The sequence below is a fragment of the Stigmatopora nigra genome, chromosome 6 (assembly GCF_051989575.1).
Source record: "Stigmatopora nigra isolate UIUO_SnigA chromosome 6, RoL_Snig_1.1, whole genome shotgun sequence".
Lineage (NCBI taxonomy): Eukaryota > Metazoa > Chordata > Actinopteri > Syngnathiformes > Syngnathidae > Stigmatopora > Stigmatopora nigra.
Genome location: NC_135513.1, coordinates 8838619 through 8861677, shown reverse-complemented (window position 1 = coordinate 8861677; position 23059 = coordinate 8838619). Strand labels below are relative to the sequence as shown.

At 39.7% G+C, this 23059-nt stretch overlaps 2 protein-coding genes across 5 annotated transcripts; both read right to left on the bottom strand.

Moving 5' to 3' along the window:
* Window positions 1–410: 410 nt before the first annotated feature.
* On the bottom strand, window positions 411–13923 carry elf2b (E74-like factor 2b (ets domain transcription factor)). 3 transcript variants are annotated; one of them, XM_077719321.1, is made up of 10 exons: window positions 13630–13923; window positions 9277–9445; window positions 8521–8755; window positions 4854–4967; window positions 4477–4692; window positions 4277–4360; window positions 3995–4190; window positions 3555–3911; window positions 2527–2695; window positions 411–2200 (listed from the first exon to the last, which is right to left on the bottom strand). In XM_077719321.1, exons 2-10 carry the CDS (start codon window positions 9349–9351, stop codon window positions 1685–1687), a joined length of 1962 nt encoding a protein of 653 aa, XP_077575447.1. In that variant the 5' UTR covers window positions 9352–9445; window positions 13630–13923; the 3' UTR covers window positions 411–1684. The 3 variants fall into 3 exon arrangements, with proteins under 3 accessions (XP_077575447.1, XP_077575448.1, XP_077575449.1); XM_077719322.1 differs by lacking the exon at window positions 13630–13923 and adding an exon at window positions 11983–12118; XM_077719323.1 differs by lacking the exons at window positions 8521–8755; window positions 9277–9445; window positions 13630–13923 and adding an exon at window positions 6983–7150.
* A 657-nt stretch (window positions 13924–14580) lies between these two features.
* mgarpb (mitochondria localized glutamic acid rich protein b) lies at window positions 14581–23033 on the bottom strand. Of its 2 annotated transcripts, none has more exons than XM_077719284.1 (6): window positions 22793–23033; window positions 20429–20526; window positions 19393–19465; window positions 18286–18570; window positions 16267–17373; window positions 14581–15362 (listed from the first exon to the last, which is right to left on the bottom strand). In XM_077719284.1, the coding sequence occupies exons 1-6, from the start codon at window positions 22863–22865 to the stop codon at window positions 15325–15327; spliced, it is 1674 nt and encodes a 557-aa protein (XP_077575410.1). In that variant the 5' UTR covers window positions 22866–23033; the 3' UTR covers window positions 14581–15324. The 2 variants fall into 2 exon arrangements, with proteins under 2 accessions (XP_077575410.1, XP_077575412.1); XM_077719286.1 differs by having other exon boundaries at window positions 18292–18570.
* Between the last annotated feature and the right edge of the window lie 26 nt (window positions 23034–23059).

Genomic DNA, 23059 nt, shown 5'->3' with positions numbered 1-23059 from the left:
GGAATTGAACCCAGGACCACAGAGGTGAGAGACTGATGACTTATCCACTGGGCCACCACCCAGTGGGAGAAAGCAGTGGTACTTGTAAACTTATCTCATTCATTTACCTGAATAATATTGGGAAAATGTTTGCAGGTGCTTGGATTTGAACCCAAGACCAAAGATACAGGAAACTGATGACTTATCCACTGGGCCACCACTCTCCAATATTAGGCAGTAGTATTTGTTGTTTTGTCTCCTTCCACACCCAGATCATACTTAGTTCTTTATTGTACCTTCAAGTGGGAAAAGTTAGGTCAAATTACAAAGCAGAGCAAATATATATAAAAATATACAAATATATATAATGCCTGGTTGAACACAACCCCCAACTAAACAATCAAAGCAAGTTAAAAAAAATAAAGTAAATGTTCAGTAAAATCTACTTTAATACACTTTGAAACAAGAGTACAACAAAATAGAATATACTTCAAATGTTGAATATACAAACGGTTCAGTCTGAAAACAAACTTCGGTATTTTCCTTTTTAAATTTATTTTTAAAAAAAAGAAATGTAGATGTAGGGCCGACCTGACTGAAAAATAGTGACCTTTTTATGTGACCTGGGACATGGAAACTGACATCACATTCAGAATACCTAATACAACTGTTAGCAATTACAAAAGAATTAGTTTATTTACATATTCCTATTGAAGTTCTTTCATCTGACACATGGCAGTGAGAACTGAGTCACAGCTAACCATCAGTCCAGCATAGAAAAATAAAAACAATTTCAAAATGTCAGGCTTATAGATAAATGATCTAACCAACATAAAATTTAAATTTTTCATACAAAGCACTGGAGTTTGACGAATTCAAATGAATTATTCCTTAAATTTGGTTCAATTCTAACAAATTCATCTTAAAAATACTCGACAAATGAATAAAACAAAAATTAATCAGTCCTTAATTTGATAAACAGAGTCAGCACTTTCAACTCCCAGGCATACTATTTCCTTTTCAAATGTTATTTTCTCATTTCTGTAATACTGTGCTTGGTACAAGTTATGAAAACAACCACATTAAAAAAAATAGATTCATCTTACAGTTTATATTGTACATGGAGTTCAAAATCCAAATCAAAGGCTGCTTTGTTATGATTAGCACTGTAAACTGTTTTGTATTATGAACAATTACTAAACTTCTTCCAGAGCCTTTTAGCACCACACTCACACACACACGCTTGAATTGCAGTGACAAGTACAAATTGCTGGTTTACTAATTGCAGGAGAAACCAAAAGATGAACGAATCAGGCTTTTACACCTTATTCCAGTATCAGTCTCCCCCTACCCATTAGAATTAAATTGGATTTAACTTCAAATTGGCTGTAGTGTTTCCCTTTTCCTTGCTGCATTATTTCTCCCCTCCTGACCCGACTGTGATGGTGACGATAGCCAAAGTGATCTGGGTTGGTCCCTTTCCAAGTTTGATAGCTCCTACGAATTCCTATTTGCATGGTAGTCTCAAAAAGAGACAGTTTTAACTAACATACAGGCTTGGCTGAGACACACTTCTAACAGCAGTACTGTGAAAACGTTTCTCTCACACATTAAAAAAAAACAGGTCTTTGAGAGCTTTCAAACTGCTGCTGGTTATCACAAGTAATAAAAATGAATTCATGTCCAAAAAGACTTACTTGAGATCTCAACACTCAGGCTCTTCAGTCTTTACCGCCATCGGGACCTCCAGTTTGGTATGCACATCGGGATTGACTGCGTCCGACAAGACGATTTTGGGGTTCTCTTCTCTCTGCGTTTGGACTCGGACCCCCTTGACTTCATCCCCTCCCACCGCCAGCTCGGCGCCGTTAAAAATCCCACTAATTAACCGCGGCTGTGCTGTGATGGCACCGCCGCTTCCCGACTGCGACACCACCAGAGTCTGTTGCTGCGCCTGTGCGGGTACCGACAGTCGCATGACCTGTGCTCCTGACGCCATGCTGACCGGCGTCAGGGCCTGGACAGTCAGGGGGCTTCCCAGGAGACTGATACCGGCCGTCGGCGCGCTCGTGCCGGGCTTGGCCACGCCCGTTGGCGCCTGCAGCTGGCACTGAGCTAACTGATGAGCTGGGATTGTGATGATTTTGGCCAACTGCACCGTGATCTTCTCGCCATTTTCTGCAGTGGCGGGGACCATGGTGGGCATGGTCTGGATCACAACCTAGGAGCAGCACAATAAACCTTTATTTTTTGAGGAACACATTAAAATTAAATGGAACGTTTATTCTGTACCCCCGCAGATATCCCTCAGATATGTGTCAGGTACTTATAAGAAAAAAAATGTCAATTGGTTGTAATACTGTAGAGCTGCCAACAGGTGGAAGCGCTCAACTATTTTCGATGTTTGCTAGAGCCACGAGTAAAGTGATGTGTGGGAAGTGTTAACAGTCAAAGGCTTGGAAATATTCTTTTAAATGGGTTATTGATCTATAAAAAGCCATTTCTAATCCCTAGTTGAAGACAAGTCTTGAACAGATGTTAGCCAACCTTTTGTTGCGAGTTGGGTCCAGCGGAGCCAAGAGCCGAAGCGCTGGACAAGAGGGTGGCATGGCCGCCCGCCCCCGTTCTTATTGCCGGCTGCTGCATCGCAACGGTCGAGATCTTCTGACCCAATGAAGTCACGACCACAGGCACCTGCATGGCGACTCGCACCGTCCTGAAAAACCAGAAGATATGTTCAAGAACTGTGAATTCCGCTTAAGTATTGAAGGAGATACAATGGTAACTTTACTTTCAAAATTTTAAGGTTACAAAACCCTTTGATATGCAAATGATTGTTCAAATACACCAAAACAAGATCCAAGTTATGAACTCCCTCAAAACGTTAATAGCTTTCCAGTATCTGTTATTATATTTTGAAATTGATGCGGTAGCACTGTGTCCTTGGCAAGCTTCCTATCCTTCACTGGCCTCCCATTGGCAGTGGGCCAAAAACAGCAAAAATGTATCCTTCTACAACACAGGTGTCAAAGCGGCGGCCCGGGGGCCAAATCTGGCCCGTCACATCACTTTGTGTGGTCCGGGAAAGTAAATGATGAGTGTCAACTTTCTGTTTTAGCATCAAATTTAAATGAAAGTATAGATGTATATTCCATTTCCTGATTTCCACCTTTTAAATCAATAATTGTAATTTTTTAATCCATTTTTTCTGTATTTTTCGTTCAAAAATCATTTTGTAAAATCTAAAAATATATATAAAAAGCTCAAACAAACATTGTTCTAGATCTATGGAAAAACGGAATATTCAGTAATATTATTTTAATCCAGTTCATTTAATCCATTTATATAAAAAAAAAAAATTATATATATTATATCTAAAATGGTCCAGCCCACATGAAACCTATTAGACGTTGAACCAACTCGAGTCTGACACCCCCTTGATCTACAAGAACAGCTTTTCACGGACATTGAATTCAAGTGAATTCAACCTAGAAATCTAAACTTATATGACAAAATAGTGTGCCTGCTAAAATATTGAAAATTTACAGCATTATTAGCTCAATTATAGTTCTCACCTGGGCCCGGAAGCATTGGAAAGGACAGTCGGCGGTTGACTCCGACCCGACTCGGAAACATCCACCGTCACGCTGTTGTTGCCCGTGACGACAGATGACTGACATGCATTGCCCCTGTTGCCGCTACGCAGAATGTTGGGCTTTCTGGAGGGCATGGGGGAGCGCTTCAGCATGACATCTGGCGGCTGCAGGATACGCTCGTAGGACGCCGTTGTCTTGGATTCCATCGGGTCTTGGGCCACGGACATATCTGTCTTGTCGTCATCGATTATTACAATGTTTTTGGGCATCTCTTTAAACTGGTAGACTAGACGCTGGCCTTCAACTTTAGCCAGAATGCCACGTTGATAGTAATATCTATAAAAATGACAACATTTGGAAGAATATTTCAGTCAAATCGAGGTTAGGCCTGAAAGTAGGCAACTGGACAGCTTCCTTACCTAAGTGCCCGTCCCATGGTCTCGTAGTTCATGTCTGGTTTATTCTTGTGTTTTCCCCACAACTTGGAGACAGCCTTGGAGTCCACCAGCTTGAAGATCCCCTTCTCCCTCTGCGTCCACTTAATGTATCTGGGACAGGTGTTCTTGTCCTGCAGGAGGTCCAATAGGAACTCCCATAGGTAGATGGTACTTCCTCCTTGCAATGGAGGAAAAGACGTCTCTATGAGTTGATTTCATTTCTTTTGAAATGACTTTCCATCCACAGGATTCAAATTACCATACCTTTTCCTTCTCTTGATTTCTTCCGAAGACCGATATCGACTGAGCCGTTAGTGTAGGACTGGTGAGTTTTTAGTTTCCGTCCAGCTAGAAAGAAGAATTTCGGAACATGAATACATTCAATCCAATCTTTTTTTTTTAGAGATGTGTGTATTTTTTTAATTTGCAGTAGTAGTAGTAGTAAGACAACAGACTGAATTTACGTTTTCTCTTCCTGACGGGCTCGTGGTTGTGTTCTGCCTCTGGCTCTTCTATCAGGCTGCCCATATCTTCATCATCGTCGTCATCGTCATCATCATCATCATCTTCTTCTTCACAGCAGTCCTCTGTGGATATCTCCACTTCTGTCCCTGCAATGTCCGGGCGCATGGCGGCATGGAGGAAGTCAGGTGTTGCTACACAAGGTGGGATGAAAGCTTCTAAAAAGTAGAGGAGAAAAAATATTTGTGAGCGATGAGAACAAAGATTGCATGTGTGGCCTCGTGCATGCATTAAGACTAATCTCTCAACAGTTAAACATTTCTAAATGCAGTCTTATGTTCATTTTTATGGAAACAAAACAGAAAATGAGCCCTTGTACCTGGACTGCAGTCTTCTCTGATGCTGCATGGTGAATCCATGTGCAGCAGAGTCTGTGCAGCCTCGATAGTTTTGTCGGAACAGTGTATACTGGAGCCATGTACAGAGGCCTCAACTAGAAAAACAAAAAGCACAAAAAAAGCTTATGAACAAATGATATACTGAGTTTACTCCTGAAAAAAACATTGCGTTTATTGATAGATTATTGAAGGGCGCCCCCTAGAGATGGAATTGTGGTCGTGGCTACACGAAAGTGGTTGATCTTGATTATTTTGAGAATTTTAACGCATGGAAAAAATACAATGGCAATCCAAAACTGCGAGGAATGATCAAACTATTTAGATAGCTCACAACGATAATGCATTGTTAGTCTAATTCGGGAGATTTTCTGCTCATGTTTTAAATGTCTAAAAATAAGTGTTTGCTCCTTCAATAATGTAAAATTGATTCGATTTAAGGATGAACTTTGGCATGAAAACCCCCCAATTTAAAATATATGCATCTGACAAACCTACGTTGTGAACACGTGCCTATTGACAATAAAATAGTTCCAAAATTCAAAAACTGAGTAATTGTTTTATTGCAGAGATACGACATGCTATTGATTTAAAAAAAAACAAATCATTTAAAGAAATAATGGTTGCCATGGGCTCTTGAGAAGAAACCAAGAGCACCTGCTGTTGTCAATCACTGGTGGGAAATACGAGACTGTCACTGCCGGCTTTCCATGTTTGGCAATTGCACTGAGGCAATCGGTGCAGCATACTATCTTTAGATTGGGCACTCATTTGCCTAGCTGCAAAATAAAACAGGCTATGTACACATTGTGCCCAACTGCACAGAAAAACATACTGAAAATCAAATAAAAAAAACACGTTGTGAAACAAAAAAAACTATTATTTTTTTTATCTGAGCGAGCAAGATATCAGTATTTTACAAATTGAAACACTGATTTAAAAATTAATTTAACAGCACCAGGAAGAGCGGCAGCTCCGACAAAAAAGTAGTGCCCCTCAAACGACTTCCGTGTTTACAGTTCTAAGCCTTTCCCTCCAGTTCTCTTCAAATAAGCGTACAAAGCCAGCTGCCACTCAACTATGATATCTCAAATCATTGGCCATAGCCTTAGCGGGAGACCCGCCCATTATGACGCGGAACTGCACTTGCAATGACGTTATCAATAAATTAGAACGCCGTTTGCTTAGAACCATGTCAATCAAAATACGAGTACCGCCTTCTTTCACAAACGCTTCCGCCATCAAAAAATGGATTAAAATCTGGACGAATTCGATGAACGAGACGAGTTAGCACATAGTTTTCGCACAAAATAATAAACATTTATTATAATACCACACGCACGGAATAATAACCGTCGGTATGACCGAAAGCTTAAAGCCGCGCTCAACACCGACTAAAGGGAGGAAAAGCGAGAGGGAGGCCGCCCCACGCTGCGACCGCAGGCGACACAGCACGATAACGGAAACAATAGAAACATTAAAAAATACACTAAAATTAATAAATCCCGTTCTCGTGTGGGATAAAAACGCTGGCCAAAAGTCAACATTACAATCTCTGCATAGAATAAAAAGTGAACAAAAAACATTATTTTACGTCACGTTAATGTATCAAATGTACTCATAAAAAGTCTATTACGATGAAAAACAAAATGATTATCTTCGGAATATAATTTTCAATATATCGTAAAATAGAGTGAGTCTTAACTGATAAAACTAAACCCACATGTCCTTCCACTCAGACAGCGTGGCAAAGACGTAGGGAAGACAACAGTTTTGCACTTCCTGGTTTTCCAGAGCCGATCTGAAACCCGTTATTCTACAACCCACCGCGCCCGAAATCTACAGTCTTCCATGCAAAACAGTCATAGTGCAGACAAATGTTTTCACATGCAGAGCGGTAGGCCCGTGCGCGTGTTTGCCTCTAAACAGGCTTATAGAATTCACGAAGCGTTAGCAAAGCGACGCAGGTTGCTACCAAGGTGATCACTTCCTGATAGTCCTCCATTACTCCAGCAGCCTACACTCCGGAGTGTGCGACCGCTGTCTAGGTGAACGCGGACTTTGCATTCGAGCAATTCTCGGACTCAATAAATGATGCAGAAAAATATATTACCGGCTCGTATAAGTAGATCAAGCTGGTTTGCGTGCCCGTCACGTTGCGAAGTCGCCATGTTTTTTCCCCTTGCTAAAAATTCACATTGACTTCTCACTGAATTGTACGGGAAGCAACTATCTCAAATCACTCCGCCGCTCGTACGAAAGAGTCGAATTCAAATGGTCATGTAACCGCACAGTGAGTGTATTCTTCCGCGGCAGGGACAGGAAATCCTTCCGTAACCCTCCCAACTCGCGTGAAACAGAAAAGTAATGCTGCAGTAAGGAAGTTCAAACCGCAACCGCATCATACAAACAAAAGTTTAAAATAAAATTTCAACGATTTACTAAACAACATGAAATGCTTTTTAAAGGAAAGTGAACAATTCATCCATCCCAGGATTGGGAGTTATCGGTATAAAAGTGAAACTAAAATATATTTAAGTGTAAATAAAATATATTTAAGTGATATGAAATTAAATTACATTGGATGTGTAGATATTTATAGTTCAAATTCACACTTTGAGGAGTTTTAATTTAATATAAGGTACTACAGGGTGGTTGAGTGGGTAGTGTGTCAGCCTAACAGTGGTGGACCTGGGTTCAAATCCAGGTTTGTCCATCTGTGTAGAGTTTGCATATTGTCCCTGGGCCTGTGTGGGTTCTCCAGTTTCCTCCCACATTCCAAAGAGATGCACGGTAGGCTGATTGGACACTCTAAATTGCTCTAAAAAGTGGAAATTCCGGGACATATATTGATAGATATATGTGGTAAAGAAAATAAAATTATTGCTGCAATCTATATATTCACTATGAAACATTGTGTTACAGCCACACCTGCTATGTCTTGCAGAATCATTTGATGTGGCATAACTTAATAAAGTAGCTTCAATTTGCTGAATTGGTGGCCAGCCAATGGCAGGGCACAGAGACGAACAACCATAGACACTCACACTTATACCAAGGGCAATTTAAAGTGTTCAACCAGCATACCATGGATGTTTTCGGGAGGAAACCAGAGTGCCCAAAGAAAACCCACGAACTCCACACAATGAGGACCGACCTGGGATCAAACCCTGGTTCCCAGAAATATGAGGCCCACGCGCTGTCCACCCATGGTTAAAAATATTATTGGGCACCCTTTCCACAAGATGGCAGTGTGTATCTGTGATCAAATTGTTGAGTGTATAGAAATAATTTTAAGTGCATTCACTGTATTCAGTACATTAAGACACTATCGCCATTAAAAACAATTATAAAAAGCTCGCGTGAAGGGAATTTTGTTCCGAGATCTGTGGGTAAAATAAGAAAGCAGAGGAATCTGGAAAGTATAACTTTGGATTTTGACTTATCAAAAAAAAATATAATTTGTCTATTTAAATAATTCATTTAGAAAAAAAAAAACTATATGTTCCTATCGGTCACTCATTTCAGAAAACATTTTTTGGCACCCTGCATGATCCACAAAATATTATTTTACTATTTGTACATATTGAGATAATAAAAATAGTTTTGTTGGAATGATTTATGCTTCATATATAAGAAATAATTTCTCACCTGTCCCCCTTTCCGATGCCACATCCTGGTCATTGCCAACTTCTTGCATTATGTACGTTTGGTCATCATACATAACAATCTGGGCTGTGTGACCGTACTCCTCAGTTAAAAAGGCACCAGGAACCTCATCCACAATGACAGTGTGGTAGTTCTCAGCCTCTCTTCCGTCCTCTACCTCTTCATAATCACCCTCTACTTCTTCCTCTGCTTCCATGTCCAGATCAAACTCATTGTCCTACCAGGAATGAGACATATGACTATGGTCAGAAACATAACAGAAAGGGAGAAACTTACAGTGGTATCCCGACATACAAGTGCCCCGTCATACGAGTAAAATTTCGGGCAAATATTTATCTTGAGACACGAGACAAATTTTAATATATATGAGACAATTGTTTGCATCATTTTCGGAATATTTTGAAGGGAATACAAAAGCGAACAACCCTCGATAGGTTGCATCTGAAAGTCACGGTGGCAAATAGAATCAACTGGGAGAAGGATAAAAAATTAAAACTAAATTAAAATTAAGCTTAGTGTAAGGTTAGATTCAACTTTTTTTTGAGTGTGTCTGCAGTGTTTATGTTACGAGCACTTTGCCGTGCAATAAAAATATAAAAACGTTCCCGTTTGTTTGAAGTTCATTTCTATGGGAAATGTTAATTTGAGTTACAAATAAATCAACATACGAGCTCAGTCCCGGAACAAATTAAGCTCGTATCTCGAGGTACCACTGTAATTTGTTTTGCCTGAACCTACCTGCTGAGGGTCTTCCACAGCTGTGACATATTCCACCACTGTTCCGCTACTGTCAACCAGTGCAACTGAGGTCATTGTTCATGCTCCTCAGTGACAAGTAGTCCCACCCTGTGACCCTCCAGGGGACCTTCACTTAGGTGACTTCTGCAGCTGCAGTTATTGATGGACCCTAGAACGCGAAGACAAATATTTCTGTCATGGGGAAGTATCGGTTCCAATCACTCTATCAGAGAAAAATCAGAGTTGTAGAAAAAAAACTGGAAACTCAAGAGAGCCATGACATGATGTTCTTCACAAGTGTATGTAAACTTTTGACCACAACTGTAAGTGTTCCTTCCTGTTGGCATTTGCCAGCAGGAAGTACCCATGAGCTATTACAGGAAAAATGTACTGCAAGAAAGCAAAGTCATTTTCTCAAACAAACAGTCTAGTCTAGTGGTAAATTAATGAAAGGCAGGGTGGAACCATGGAAAAAGAGGAAAAACCCACTGTGCCTTCAGTTCCTGTTATGCCCTGTTCTGCGGGACATACAACAAAAGGACTTTAAAGTGTGTAGACTTTAATAAGATAATGTCTTTCGATAAGGTATTGCACTAAGTTTCTTTACTTGAGCATTAGCAGTTTGCCATATGAAATTCTTTTTTCTCTCTCCCATGAACAACAGCGAGTATGAATGACGTCAATGTGAAAGACGGTTGTTGAAAGTCATTCAAGTCTGCAAATGACAAATTTCCTAGATGCCTATTAGTGGAGAAAAAAATGGAAAGAAATGACTCAATTTGTGAGATCCCAGTCATTTTTGCTCAAGGGCGGGTAATTTGCGATACAGTGGTACCTAGACTTACAAAATTAATTGGTTCCATATTTCGTAACTTGGAACTCGAACAGTGTAATTGCATCCTTAAAGGGTTTCTTGACCTGAAAATTCCAGTTATTGGTCTTGGAAAAAGATTGTACTGTGCTCTGAATCTTTTGGGTCATAGTTGATGAAATGCTTAATTCCTTACAATAGCACAGTGGTGGCGAACACACGGCTCCAGGCCAAAATGAATGCGGCTCTTTATACATTAATGTATATACTGTGGTACTTTGCCTCGTTTCATGTTTCTCTTGTTTTTTATTCTCTCTAAAAACACACTCAAATTCATCAGAGCCAATTAAAAACAAATAATAAATTATATTCTAATAAATAATTTGGCAGATTAGATTTTTTGGGGGAGAATGAGTGGTTAGCGTGTCGGCCTCACAGTTCTGGGGTCGTGGGTTCGAGCCTAGGTCGGTCCTCCTGTGTGGACATTTTTTGCCCGGGCTTGTGTGGGTTTTCTCCAGGTACTCCGGTTTCCTCCCACATCCTAGGAAGATTTAGATTTATGAATCTTTGTATTCTTTTTCTGTTTTGTTTAGCATAATGTCCCAAATTTACTGTAATTAGGGTTGTAAATGAAAATAAATGTCTCCTAATGGCTTATCCACAGTCTGATCAGCCACCTTATGCTTCGGCATTCACAGAGTGTGGTGGTGTCAGGGTCCAAACAGCACATTCCAACAACAATTTGAGTTTCCAAACAGTGCAAGGTACACCACAGTTAATTATAGGAACTTTCAATAGTTCTTCCTGGGTTCTGTTTTACATGAGTTTGAATTTAATTGATTAATTTTGAAAACAGTCACATTTTGATCACCAAGGGTGCGTAAACATCTGCAACGGCATTACTTTTAAGGAATGGGTTTTATAGGTAATCATTATTAGAAGTTTGTCTTGCATTCCAAAACAACTGAATTTGAAAAGTTATATGTAGACTTTTTGTATCTATAAGAAATATCGTCCTGCTGCCCATTTTTATTTGTATTTTTGTGGTGCTACATACGCTTGACACATTGTGAACCAGGCACAACATTTTAACTTGCTCCCTGCGGGTACATTAATCCATGTTTTTTTCCATCTGCTCATTTTCTGTTTTGGGGCGTTCTGGTTTTTCCATCTTTAGAAGACGCGTCTTTCTCGAAGAAAAGCCATTTAGTGATGATGTCTGAAGCACATGGTTCAATAATCACTGGGAGATGGAGACCATTTCAACCACTACAGCAATACTAATGGCACCCATACAACTATTCCCAAAAGAAAGCCTCTGAATTGGACACTAGGCATGTGCACTCAACTTATTTTGTGGATCAAAGCCAAGGCCTTTTTGAACAGAACCTGTCTGGGTTAATGATTTTGCCCTAAAAAAATATTTTTAAGAGATAAGGAAAGGAATGTTAGTTTACTCTGTGGCCAATGTGCTCTACATTTGACAAAGTTCATGTGACTGGGGGTACTACATTCTATGAAATTAAACATGCGAATCACAGGTACAAAGAACACCACAAATGGCAAAAGGACCAGTAATTCAGGCTGGACTTGGTTCCATTGATTCAAGTATTATAGAACCTGCTAGACAGCTGCAAGAACAATGGTTTCAAACCCAGTTCACATTCATTCATTCATTCAAACGTTGTCTTCTTGCATGTTTCAAAATATACACACACACACACTAAGAGTCCACGAATGCTCTCTAACACTTAAAACTATATTTCCCTTTATGTGAATGAATAATTAATGGGTTGTCAATTCTTGAAGAACTGTTTGGTAATTGTCTTGAGACAGCTACAGAGGGGCAGAGTTTAGGTTTCAGCAAGAAAAAATGAAAGGTCATATGTACTTACAAAAAGATGAGGACATTCTCGGTAAAACTTCTGCCTTTCCCAAAGTGTGGCATTCTTTCCAAACCTTCCTCTGTTCATTATACATCCCTCCATCTCCTCGCTGCTTACGCTGCTGCGTGCACGCGGTGCTGGAAAGAGCAGCTTTCCATATAGCCCTGCCCTCATCACATGACAGAGGAGGCACCAACACACACAGTAACACAGTCACATGATTTTTCAACAACAGCCTTTTTGTTGCGTATTACTCGGTCAACTAGCAAAGACACAACGCCCTCCCTATGCACTGTCCAATGTGCACAGACGTGCAATGATGACACAGCAAGCAAATACAAGCTTGACACCAGCCTCCAACATCAATGAATGCCATTAAGGGTTTTGCCACTTTTACTAACATATTTCATGCCCTTAAACAAATCATGTTTACAGTATATCATGTATGTAGTCACGTATGCTCCCAAAAAGTTGACTGTAATCTCAAAAATATTTCCTCCGACGTAGCATGATGGTTTGGCAGGAACGATGACCGTATTTTCCGGACTATAAATTGCAGTTAAAAAAACACAAAGAACAGAAGATTCAGTTTTTTTTTGGACCGAATCATTTACATTCATTGCCAATGCGAAATGATTGTGGTGGAACTTGAAAAAAATAACAAAAAGTAATGAGGGACACCAGACCATTGCTCACAGCACACGGGTGTGCTGCAGTCCATTGGTTTGCAAACAGGATGCACTACAGGAAAAATAAATGCAAATGCCTGAGTGGGTTTCCTCCGGGTATTCCCATTTCCTCCCACATTCCAAAGACATGCATGGTAGGCTGATTGGACACTCTAAATTGACCTTAGGTATGGGTGGGAGTGCGCATGCTAGTCTCGTGTCCTGCAATTGGCTGGCGACCTTTTCAGGGTGTTGTCCCCCGCCTCTAGCCCGGAGTCAGCAGTGATAGGCTCCAACACCCCCTACGACCTTAGTCACATGTCATAATTAATTGCATGTTTTCTGAGGATTTTCAAAACTTCTGTTTGAATATTTTAGGAAGAAAGGGGACAGAATCTCATTTCCATGCTCACTCAATTAAAACACTTTATTCTTGTTAGGGTCGCGGGGTGCTGGAGTCTCTCCCAGATGACTTCAGGCTGACAACTACACCCTAAACTGGTCACCCGTCAGTCAAGGACACACACAGAGACAGACAACCTGTCGCACTTAGAATCACAATGACACTTCGACCCGTGTGGGAATCTAACCCACGCTGCAATAACCGCTGCCTATGTCAAAAGTATCCATCTAAAAATCTAGGAAACACTTGAAAAGAGGTTGTCAGTCCATTTATAATGTGAAAGAGACGATGAAATATCATAATGATTTGCATCACTTTTCCTAAATAACTGTTTTGATGGCACTTTTATTTTGCTGTTGTTGTTGTTGACGAACATGCGCTCAATAGGCGATTCAAATATGACTCTCTTCACCGTCTTGAATATGTCATAAAAAGGCAAAAACTGCAAGACATCAACACCGAATGTTGTTATAAACATTGCTTGCTAATGTCAGCTAGCAATGTTAGCCTTCCAATAACTTGGAGCTGTCAAAAACACACATAAATAACGCAATTAAAAGCATTATCGTGAAGCATCTGACCTACCTTCAAAATCCCCACCGTTTTGAGCCCCTCTCCTCTGGGCAGAGAACTTAATGGTGGTCCGTCATCCAGAATGGGGAACTTGCTCAGGTAGTGGAGCTTTTGTGTTTAGCAACGAGTGGGTTTGGAGTGGGCTGCTACCTCCACTCACTCGTAGTCAGTCCCACGTATCCTCGGCTCTCTTTAGCCGACATACAGAGAAGAAAACGCGGATACATGACCGAAGTGGAGTACGCCCGGTTGGTTTGTTTGCCCCTGGCGGATGTAGACCACGACCCTGTTTGTTATGGCAAATAAACACGAGTGACGTCATCATGTAAAAAAATCCAACATGTGATTTTTGTAGGCGCGTCATCAGTTTTTTTCTTTTTTAAAAAAAATTATCATTATTTTTTTCATTTGTATCTGTGTATTTTTTGTTATTATATATTTTTAAACATTAACCTGTTGGCTGCCTGCCCTCCCAATTCAAATGAATTGGACGCTGATCAACGTCAAAGGCAGTCAATTAAATGAGTACTAAATAAGGAGTTAATGGAATAATTTGAAAGCATATTGAATAATAGTGATACTTCAAATAGTTGATGGACTACTAGGTGAATAAATACATGTGTGCCAAATTATCAATAATATTTATACTCTGCATTTTTAAACAAATATTATATTTGAGGTAGTGATTATGAAAAACGAAGTATATGGAGTAATGGGGATACTTAATAATTGAGTAAGTAAATGAATGTTTGCCAAATTGCTAATTATATATATATTCATTCATTTTTTGAACTGTTTATCCTCTCAGGGGTGGCCAGGGGTGCTGGAGCCTATCACAACACCGATCTAGCATGTGAAAAATTAATTTTATTCCAAAATACGCACTATAGATCAAATAGTTTCTCCGACTTTAAGCACAAATCATCTTTACATTAAGTGTGATAAGAAAATAGGCAAACGAAGTTACTTCCAATAGTTTATTTGTCCACTTTCTGTTTTATAACACACCTTGAAATGATCCTCGTTCATCATTCAACGTCTCATTCATTCAATCTATTCATCTGCACATCATTTTGGATTCATGTTTGACTCCATAAAACACAGACCTACTAAGAATAGAAATACTGTTTTGTCTAAATAACATAACCACATATTTGTACTTATATATCAATATGAGACGCCATTTGTTAAAAAGACGATAATATTTTCTCATATTTCGTGCCACAGATTGTTTCAAAGATGGTGTAAAAAAATTAGCGTCACCCCATAATATACTGCATTGAAGATTTTTTTTTTTGTTAAACCGGTGAGGACATAATTTGTATTGTTTCGTTAGTATTTCTAATAACTTCCTAAAACACATGTTCACATTATTGCAAATAATATGGATGTTGTATGTGATGAATTATTTAAAAACAAAATAAACTCAAAATGTATATAGTAAATAACATAAAACATGAACTGGGACATATAATTTACATTCTAATACAGATTTTGTGTCATAAATAACACTAGTGGCATCTAGTGGACATCAGACGGCACTAAACTCAAAGCAACAGGTGGTCTACCAAATTGCTGGATTATTTCAAAGACGTTGGGTTAATAACAAAACTCAAAATGTTACATTATAAATGTATGAATCTAGCTTTCTTTGTATCTTCTTGTTTGTCCAGGTTTGAGGAGGAATGTGGAAGGCACACCGTCACTTCATGACTGGTTTATCACCACCACTACTGCCACTGGACCTGTAACAAATTAAGTAATTCGTCCTTTTCCTGTGATATTGGGGTTAATACTCGTAATAATAATAGCAGTTTAAAAAAAGATCTTAACTACATTGATTTCTGACAATTTATCATTAACCATCCAACATCCGTCTGAATGATTGGTTACAGTTTATTCATTCATTATCTCATTTTCTGAACAGCTTTATCCTCACTAGGGTCGCAGGGGGTGCTGGTGCCTATCCCAGCGGACTATGGGCACGAGGCGGGGGACACCCTGAATTGGTGGCCAGCCAATTGGAGGGCGCGAGGAGACAAACAAACAATCATGCTTACACCCATATCTAGAGCCAATTTAAATTGTCCAACCAGCCTACCAAGCATGTTTTTGGAATTTGGAAGGAAACAGGAGTACCCAGGAGAAAAACCATGCAGGCCCATGGAGAACGTACAAATTCCACACAGGTGGACTGACCTGGATTCTAACCCAGGACCCCGGAATTGTGAAGACGATGCTCTAACCACTCATCCACTGAGCCACCCTTGTTTTTTTAAAGAGACACCTAATTTGATCCTGTGTGGAGTTAGCATGTTCTTCCCGGACATGCGTGGGTTTTCTCCGGGTACTCCGCTTTCCTCCCACATCTTCAAAACATGCATGGTTGAACTATGAAATCTAAATTGTCCTTACATATGAGTGTGTATGAATGGCTGTTTGCCTTCCTTTTGCCCTGTGATTGGCTGGCCACCAATTCAGGGAGTCCGCCTGCCTGGTCCCCATAGTTGGCTGGGATAGGCTCCAGCACCCCCTGCGATCCATGTGAGGACAGGTTGTACAAGAAAACAAATGAAGAATGAGAACATAAACTGTCTACCCAAAGGATATCCGTACATTACTCTTCTACAGCTGACACTGATTCCCCACCTTCATTCTCCTCCATAATGTCAGTTGGTTGATCAGCAGCGAGATTCGATACTTCTTCCAAAGAATCTGGCTGGCAGTTTGACTCTGGTTCAGCCACTGAAAGCAACTCTGCTTCTGATCCAAGTTCAGCTTCCAGATGTGGAATGGTAGCTTCTTCTTCTTCAGTGGACACTGCCTCCCCACCTTCATTCTCCTCCATAATGTCTGTTGGTTGATCAGCAGTGAGATTCAACACTACCTCCAAAGAATCTTGATTGGAGTTGGACTCTGGTTCAGCAACTGAAAGCACATCTGCTTCTGAACCAGCTTCACATTCCAAAGGCTGAATGATAGCTTCTTCTTCAGGTGTCACTGACTCTCCAACTTCATTCTCCTCCTGAATGTCATTTGGTTGATCAGCAGTGGGATTCGACACTTCTACCACGGAATCTTGGAGGGAGTTGGACTCTGGTTCAGCAACTGAAATCACATCTGCTTCCGTTTCAGTGTTATCTTCCAGTGGTTGAGTGGTACCTTCTTCTTCCGAGGTAACAACTGTCTCTTCCACTGCTGCTACAGCACCCTCTTCTGCAGCCGGTTCAGCCACAGAAAGCTCTTGCTCAACCTGAGCTTCGACAGCGATGCCCAATTCGGCAGAAGGTTCAACTTCTACAACTGTGATAATCTCCTCCTGATCAGGAACTGGAATCTGATCTTCAGTTTCTATTTCTGTTGCGATCTCTTCAGTGGGGACGGAACTCGCAGATTCATCAGGAAGCACTTCCTCCTCTCCGTCAGAAACTGGAGATGCAGCTTCCTCTGGAATGACCTCCTCTGCAGAGACTTTATCATCGGTATTAATGTCTTCATCATTACTAACCGGTGCAGATTCCAGCGACTCTTCGTTTATAACGGCAACTGTTTCATCCGTGGGTTCTTTAACTGCATGATCTTCGATTCCTTCAAGGACTTCAGGTGGTGACAGCTCCAACACAGCGTCCAAAACCTTTCCTTCTTCTTCTATGTGACGGACAGCTCTCACCAAACTGGACTCGCCAACAGAAGCTGCTGCAATTTCAGTGGCACCAGTCAGTATTTTTACAGCTGTTAGAAGGTCTGTTGCTGCCTCTGAGGGACAAAAAGTGAATCGATTCACGCATTAGCCTCAAATTAATGGGAAACTGTTGTAATCCAGAATACCAGACAAATTCTAATTCTAACAGGTGTCTGTAGTCAAAGATAAAGGGTGAAGATAAACGGTTCAAGTCCAAACTCAAACAGTACTGAGGAATTTCTACATGTGCTTTTCCATTTTAGGTATAAATACAGTACTCTTAAAACTGAAAATAATTGAATAGAATAACATTTCAAAATGAGAGAGATTATGCACATGTAAAATGACATTGTTTCAGATCAGATCATCATAATATATATATATATATATATATATATATAAATATATATATATATGCTTACAAATGAAAAAAATTGAATGGGAAATCCACTATAGTGGAGCTGATGCATGTTGGTCATGCTTTCAAAGTTGTTTCCAAGGAAGCAGGTGCAATACCACTTTGACTAAACAGACAAAATTCAAACTAGGCACGAGCACAACATTGTGAGCTAAAGGAATTTCAGGAGATTTTATTGAGCAGAAAGTGAGCAAATTTGGCGGATTTAAAACATGATCATGGACCCAAAAATCAAATGATTGCAGAATTTCTTTAAAAAAACTCAATTAGAAAAAAACAGAAATACACCACACTTTTTTCCCTTAATCTCCCAAATTCCATTTAAGCACCTGCCCAAACACCAAACAAATATTTCTGACCAATATAAAGTTTACTAGTCATTAAGTATGACATGAATTAAATGAACAGCTAATGAAAAACATCTAAGCATTAAAGCGATGGCCCGTGAACATGTTTTTCTGACAAGAAATCCACTCTAAACAAAAAGTTCAGGCTACGTCTGCACAAGGAATGGTCTCTGCTTCAGTAAGGGTACTAAGGGGGAGGACCTCATCCATTAGTGGTGTACCAGTACTTGGAGACGTCTCTGCTGGGGTGTCCTCCACAGTCATTGGAGCAGCTTCAGCTACTACGGTTGGAGCTTCTTCCACAGCAGCTGACTCAGCTTCCTCCACGGCCAAGATCTCGGTCAGCGCTCCGACATCTTCAGGTGTCGAGTTCTCAACATGGGGCTCAACGGTGGTCTCATCCACGGTGGGCTCGGCGAGTGACTCGGCAACAACTTCTACTGGCAACACCGGCTCCTCGACTGGGACGGGTTCAGCTGCCTCTATCTCAGTTGAGGAAGCTTCAACTTCAAATTTGAAAGATAGAACAGAAAAGGAATGACTTTCTCCTTATTCAACTTTGGTGAATAATGCATTCATTCTGCAAGTTCATTTGCGTGGAATCCAAATCACAATAAATAGCCAGTAGTTTGATAGTTTGGGATTCTGCTTTTTGCAATTGGCGGGCCATCAGTTCAAGGTGTCCGCCGCTTGGTGTCCAGAGTTTCCTGGATTGGCTCCAGCACCCCCTGTGACTCATGTGAGGATGAGCAGTATGAAAAAATTGTGAATGAATGAATGGATGAAGGGTTTTTGCATATGTGGTACTTCAAAGATTGACTAAAACAACCGTTTGTATTCAACATGAATTAATATACTATATCACTACTTCGGCTCCCATTGACAATGCTAGACGTCCATCCCATTTAGACTGGGAGAAGCTAGCAAAAATCATCCGCAAAGAATTGAACATTTATCCATGTCAATGGCAGGCAATGAGTAAATGTTTCGAACAGACTACAAAAGTTTCATGTTATATTTAATAACTGTTTCTTTTCAAACATTAAGGCGCAATGTTAAAGTATAATACCATTTAACTACATCCACAAACAGATTACCATTATTTTTCTTTCTAAATAAAGTGCAAAACTGACATATTTCTGACTGGCATTGACGTCAAGTTTCTCGCTGACAGTCAAAATGAATTGGACGTGTAGTGTTGTCAAAGGGAGCCAATGAATTAATCTTGGTACTTGTGGTTTTAAATGTATTTTTTGATGGGACTACTTGTAAAAATATGAGAACCACTGCACTCCATGATTTCAAGTTTGGGTGTTTAAGTGCCTAACCCTTTGCTGCAGAGCCCATGTTGGCGAGTCTGTCCTCATAGCGCTCACTATCACCAATGATTGTCCTGTAGCCCTGAGTCATGGAACAAAGAGACATTTGGCATTAAAAAAAAAAAAACAAATAATAAAAATCAGTCTTTAAATAATGCCTTAGTTGTAAGTAGAAATTTGCATGGCTGACTGTTGATATCCACCAGAATGCATCGCAAGTTCTTGCAGCAAAACGATAATAATGATTTGAAATGAAGCATTTCTTCCTGGGATATTTCTATCTTGTTGATAAATCCAATGTTTATAGCACAACTTAGCTTTATCTAGACATACAGTGGTACCTCGAGATATAAGCTTAATACGTTCCGGAACTGAGCTTGTAAGTCGATTTTCTCGTAACTCAAATGAACCTTTCCCATAGAAATGACTTAAAAACAAAGTAATTTGTTCCAACCCTCTAAAAAAAAACACCCAAAGCTTTTTGCAGGGCAATGCGCTCGTAACATAACAAACAAATTTAAATGAACTTGGATTAAGATGCAGACACACTCAAAAATAAGTTTCATCTAACCTTACACTAAACTTAATTATAATTTTGTTTTACATTTTTATACCTTCTCCCGGTTGATTCTATTTGCCAACCTGACTTTCAGATGCAACCTATCGAGGGTTTTTTGCTTCTGTATTCCCTTCAAAATATTCCGAAAATGATGCACACAAATGTCCTGACAAAAGGATAACGCACCAAAATTTGTCTATTTACCTCAAGATAAATTTTTGCCCAAAATTTTACTCCTATCTCAAGATAAACATTTTCCCAAAATTTTACTCGTATCTCAAGATAAATATTTGCTCAAAATTGTACTCGTATCTCAAATTGCTCGAATGTCGAGGTACCACTGTTGTAGATGTATACATGTTTTTTTTTTTTTGTAAAAGAGTCCAGGTCAAAAAGTATTTTTATGTCTAATTCTTCCTGCAGTTTCCTGACAAATTCATTGGTACTTGTCAGTAACAGTTACAGACAGAAAATAACAATACTTACATAGACAACTGCAGCAGTGAGGCTTCCTCCACACAAGACTATATAGGTCAAGTTAGGCGAGCCACCAGGAACTCCCATGGCCATGTGCCTCACTGGAGCTGCAGATAGACAAAAGGGAACAAGTTTATTATGAGATTCCAATTAAATACAGTGTGGCTTTCACACAAAGAAATGCTTATGAGGAATTGCTACTAATGATTTGGTGCAATGGTTAATTGCCCTTTGATAAACTTAGGGTGTCCTCATTCTTAAATCCCATTATACAATATGGCCTTCCTCATTTGGATCCAAGGAGATGGAAAGATGTGGCGACAGCCAAGTCAAACATTAAACAATCCCCTCAATGAACTATCAGGCAGACCACACAAGCGATTTTGTCTCGCTGGTTTAGATTGGAATCAAAAACAATATACTGCTGGGATTTGTTGGTTACGTGACGTGACCAAATCATATGGTAAGCAAACACTGACCCAGGAGCTGTTTTCAAAGCTTCTTAATGGGCTATTGTTACAGCGGAAGGCAGACGAGAGTTGCCTTCTGCTACTTGCTAAGATCTGTTGGTGTTTAGAGGATTGCCAGGGGTGCATGCAGAGGAGGCCATAAATAAAACCACCCTGTACCCAAACCACTTTAATCTCATCAACAGTTCACACACAAACATTCTTCTGTCGTGCAGATACGTGCTTTGGAACACATTGCGGAAATCTTGGGTGTATAAATAACGTCAGGTTTTTAGAGACTCAAAAAAGTGCTAAAAGTTCTACTTACAAATGTCATTGGTTCAAATTTTCCGTAAATTGGGGAGCAAGTACTTGATGGGCAATTTGTCTAATTCGTTCCACGGTCCTAAAAAACAAAAAAAACAAACTACTACCAACAAAACCTTGATGGTCAAACTACGGCCCGCGGGCCACATCCGGCCCGCCGACGTTGTCCAAATAATGTTTTTTTTCTTTCTTTTTTTTCCTCAAGATGGAACGACAGAATACTGAAAATATTTCGTATGCAAGACCGTAGTTGCAAATCGATGAGTTCATTGTCGATTCATTATTTAAAAAAACATTATAAAATCATTAAAAAATAAAAATAAAACACTGAAACACGGTCCTGTTTTTTTCCAGTCAGCCGTCCCTTTACAGACCATGACGCTGCAATACCTTACAAGGGCAAGTACAAGTTATTTATAAAGGTAATCAGTTAAGCACACGCAAGGTTCAAGCCTGTTAAAACGGACATGCATGCCAGATGAAAACAGACAAGATGGCACTGGAAACAGAAGGGACACGTGTGGAGGAGTGTCACCATGTGCTCTCTGACGTATGTCAGATGTTAAGATGAAACAGATCTACAATTGGATAGGATAGGATGATGAACCCTAATAATGCAAAAGATGACTAATAACAAACTCAGAATTTTAATGATCCATTACTTCTGTTTCAGGTTCATCGATGGACAAAAGGCCGACTCCAGACTGGTTGCCAGTTTTTCACAGTAGAGCTTTAAACAGGAAATTGGAAAAACAGGAAACACAAAGCAGTCCAATTGGGTTTTCCCTGCAGCTGAATTCCACATGCTCAAAGCTCAGAGTAAGCGCTGATCGAGGCAAGGATGCGTGAAAAGACAAAGCACGGTCAAATAAAAGCATTAAATCCCTCCTTGGTTTGCATGCACAGACCAGGAGGGGATTTTACATGCATTTTACATTACGTCACAATCTAATTGTGTGGATTTGATGCTCAAATACTTTGAGTTTTACGCCAGCAGGATGTAACAATATCTATAAAAGGGCAAATAAAAATAATAATAATTCGACCACAATGATGTTATTAATAAATGGTGTAAATTCACATATATTTTAAGTTTTTGTTTTATATAGTTCTTGGGTTTGGACTTATTTCATGTGCAAAAAAAGTAGGAATTATTCAATGCTGGAGCAAATGATTATGTAAGTTTTAAGCTATTGTGCTAAACAAATCTTCAAATATTGAAGTTTTGCATGCCAAATGCAAACCGAAACTAAATGTTATTTCAATTATTTTTTAAGACTCTTGGGTTGGACGGTATTTTTTTCCATTGGATTCAGATGCAAATCAGAGAATAGAGTTGCTTGTGCCTGTTAATAATAATAAAAATCCCATAAATTAACTATGAGGCAATTGTATTTCTATTACAAATACCATTTATAAGATAATCAGATCTGAACTTAAATTTGACATGCATTTGCTCATGGATCCATATAAATCCACTCTAAAAGTTTATTTTCTGTCAGGGACAACATAAATAGGAAGAAAAACTTTTTCCCCTTCTCAATAAAAAACTTTTTTGACAAAAAAGACGGATGAAAAAAATAATTTTAAAACTTACCTTTTCTAAAAGTAGGAACGAAGACCTTGGTAGCCATCGGGCTGAGTCTCTGATAAACCCGTCTACAGAACATTTTGCTCAAAAAGTAGCTGTCAACAACTAAATGCGCGAGTCTATGGCAGAAAAACTAATTTGGTGTGACTCTCTCACAAACGCTGCATACTCTGTTGATGGAGAAGACGTCACAACAACAACAAAAAATCCTCCCGTTCCCAAGTGGCCTGTAGAAAAAAAGCAGTCACCCCGCCTGTCCATCAGGTGGCGGTA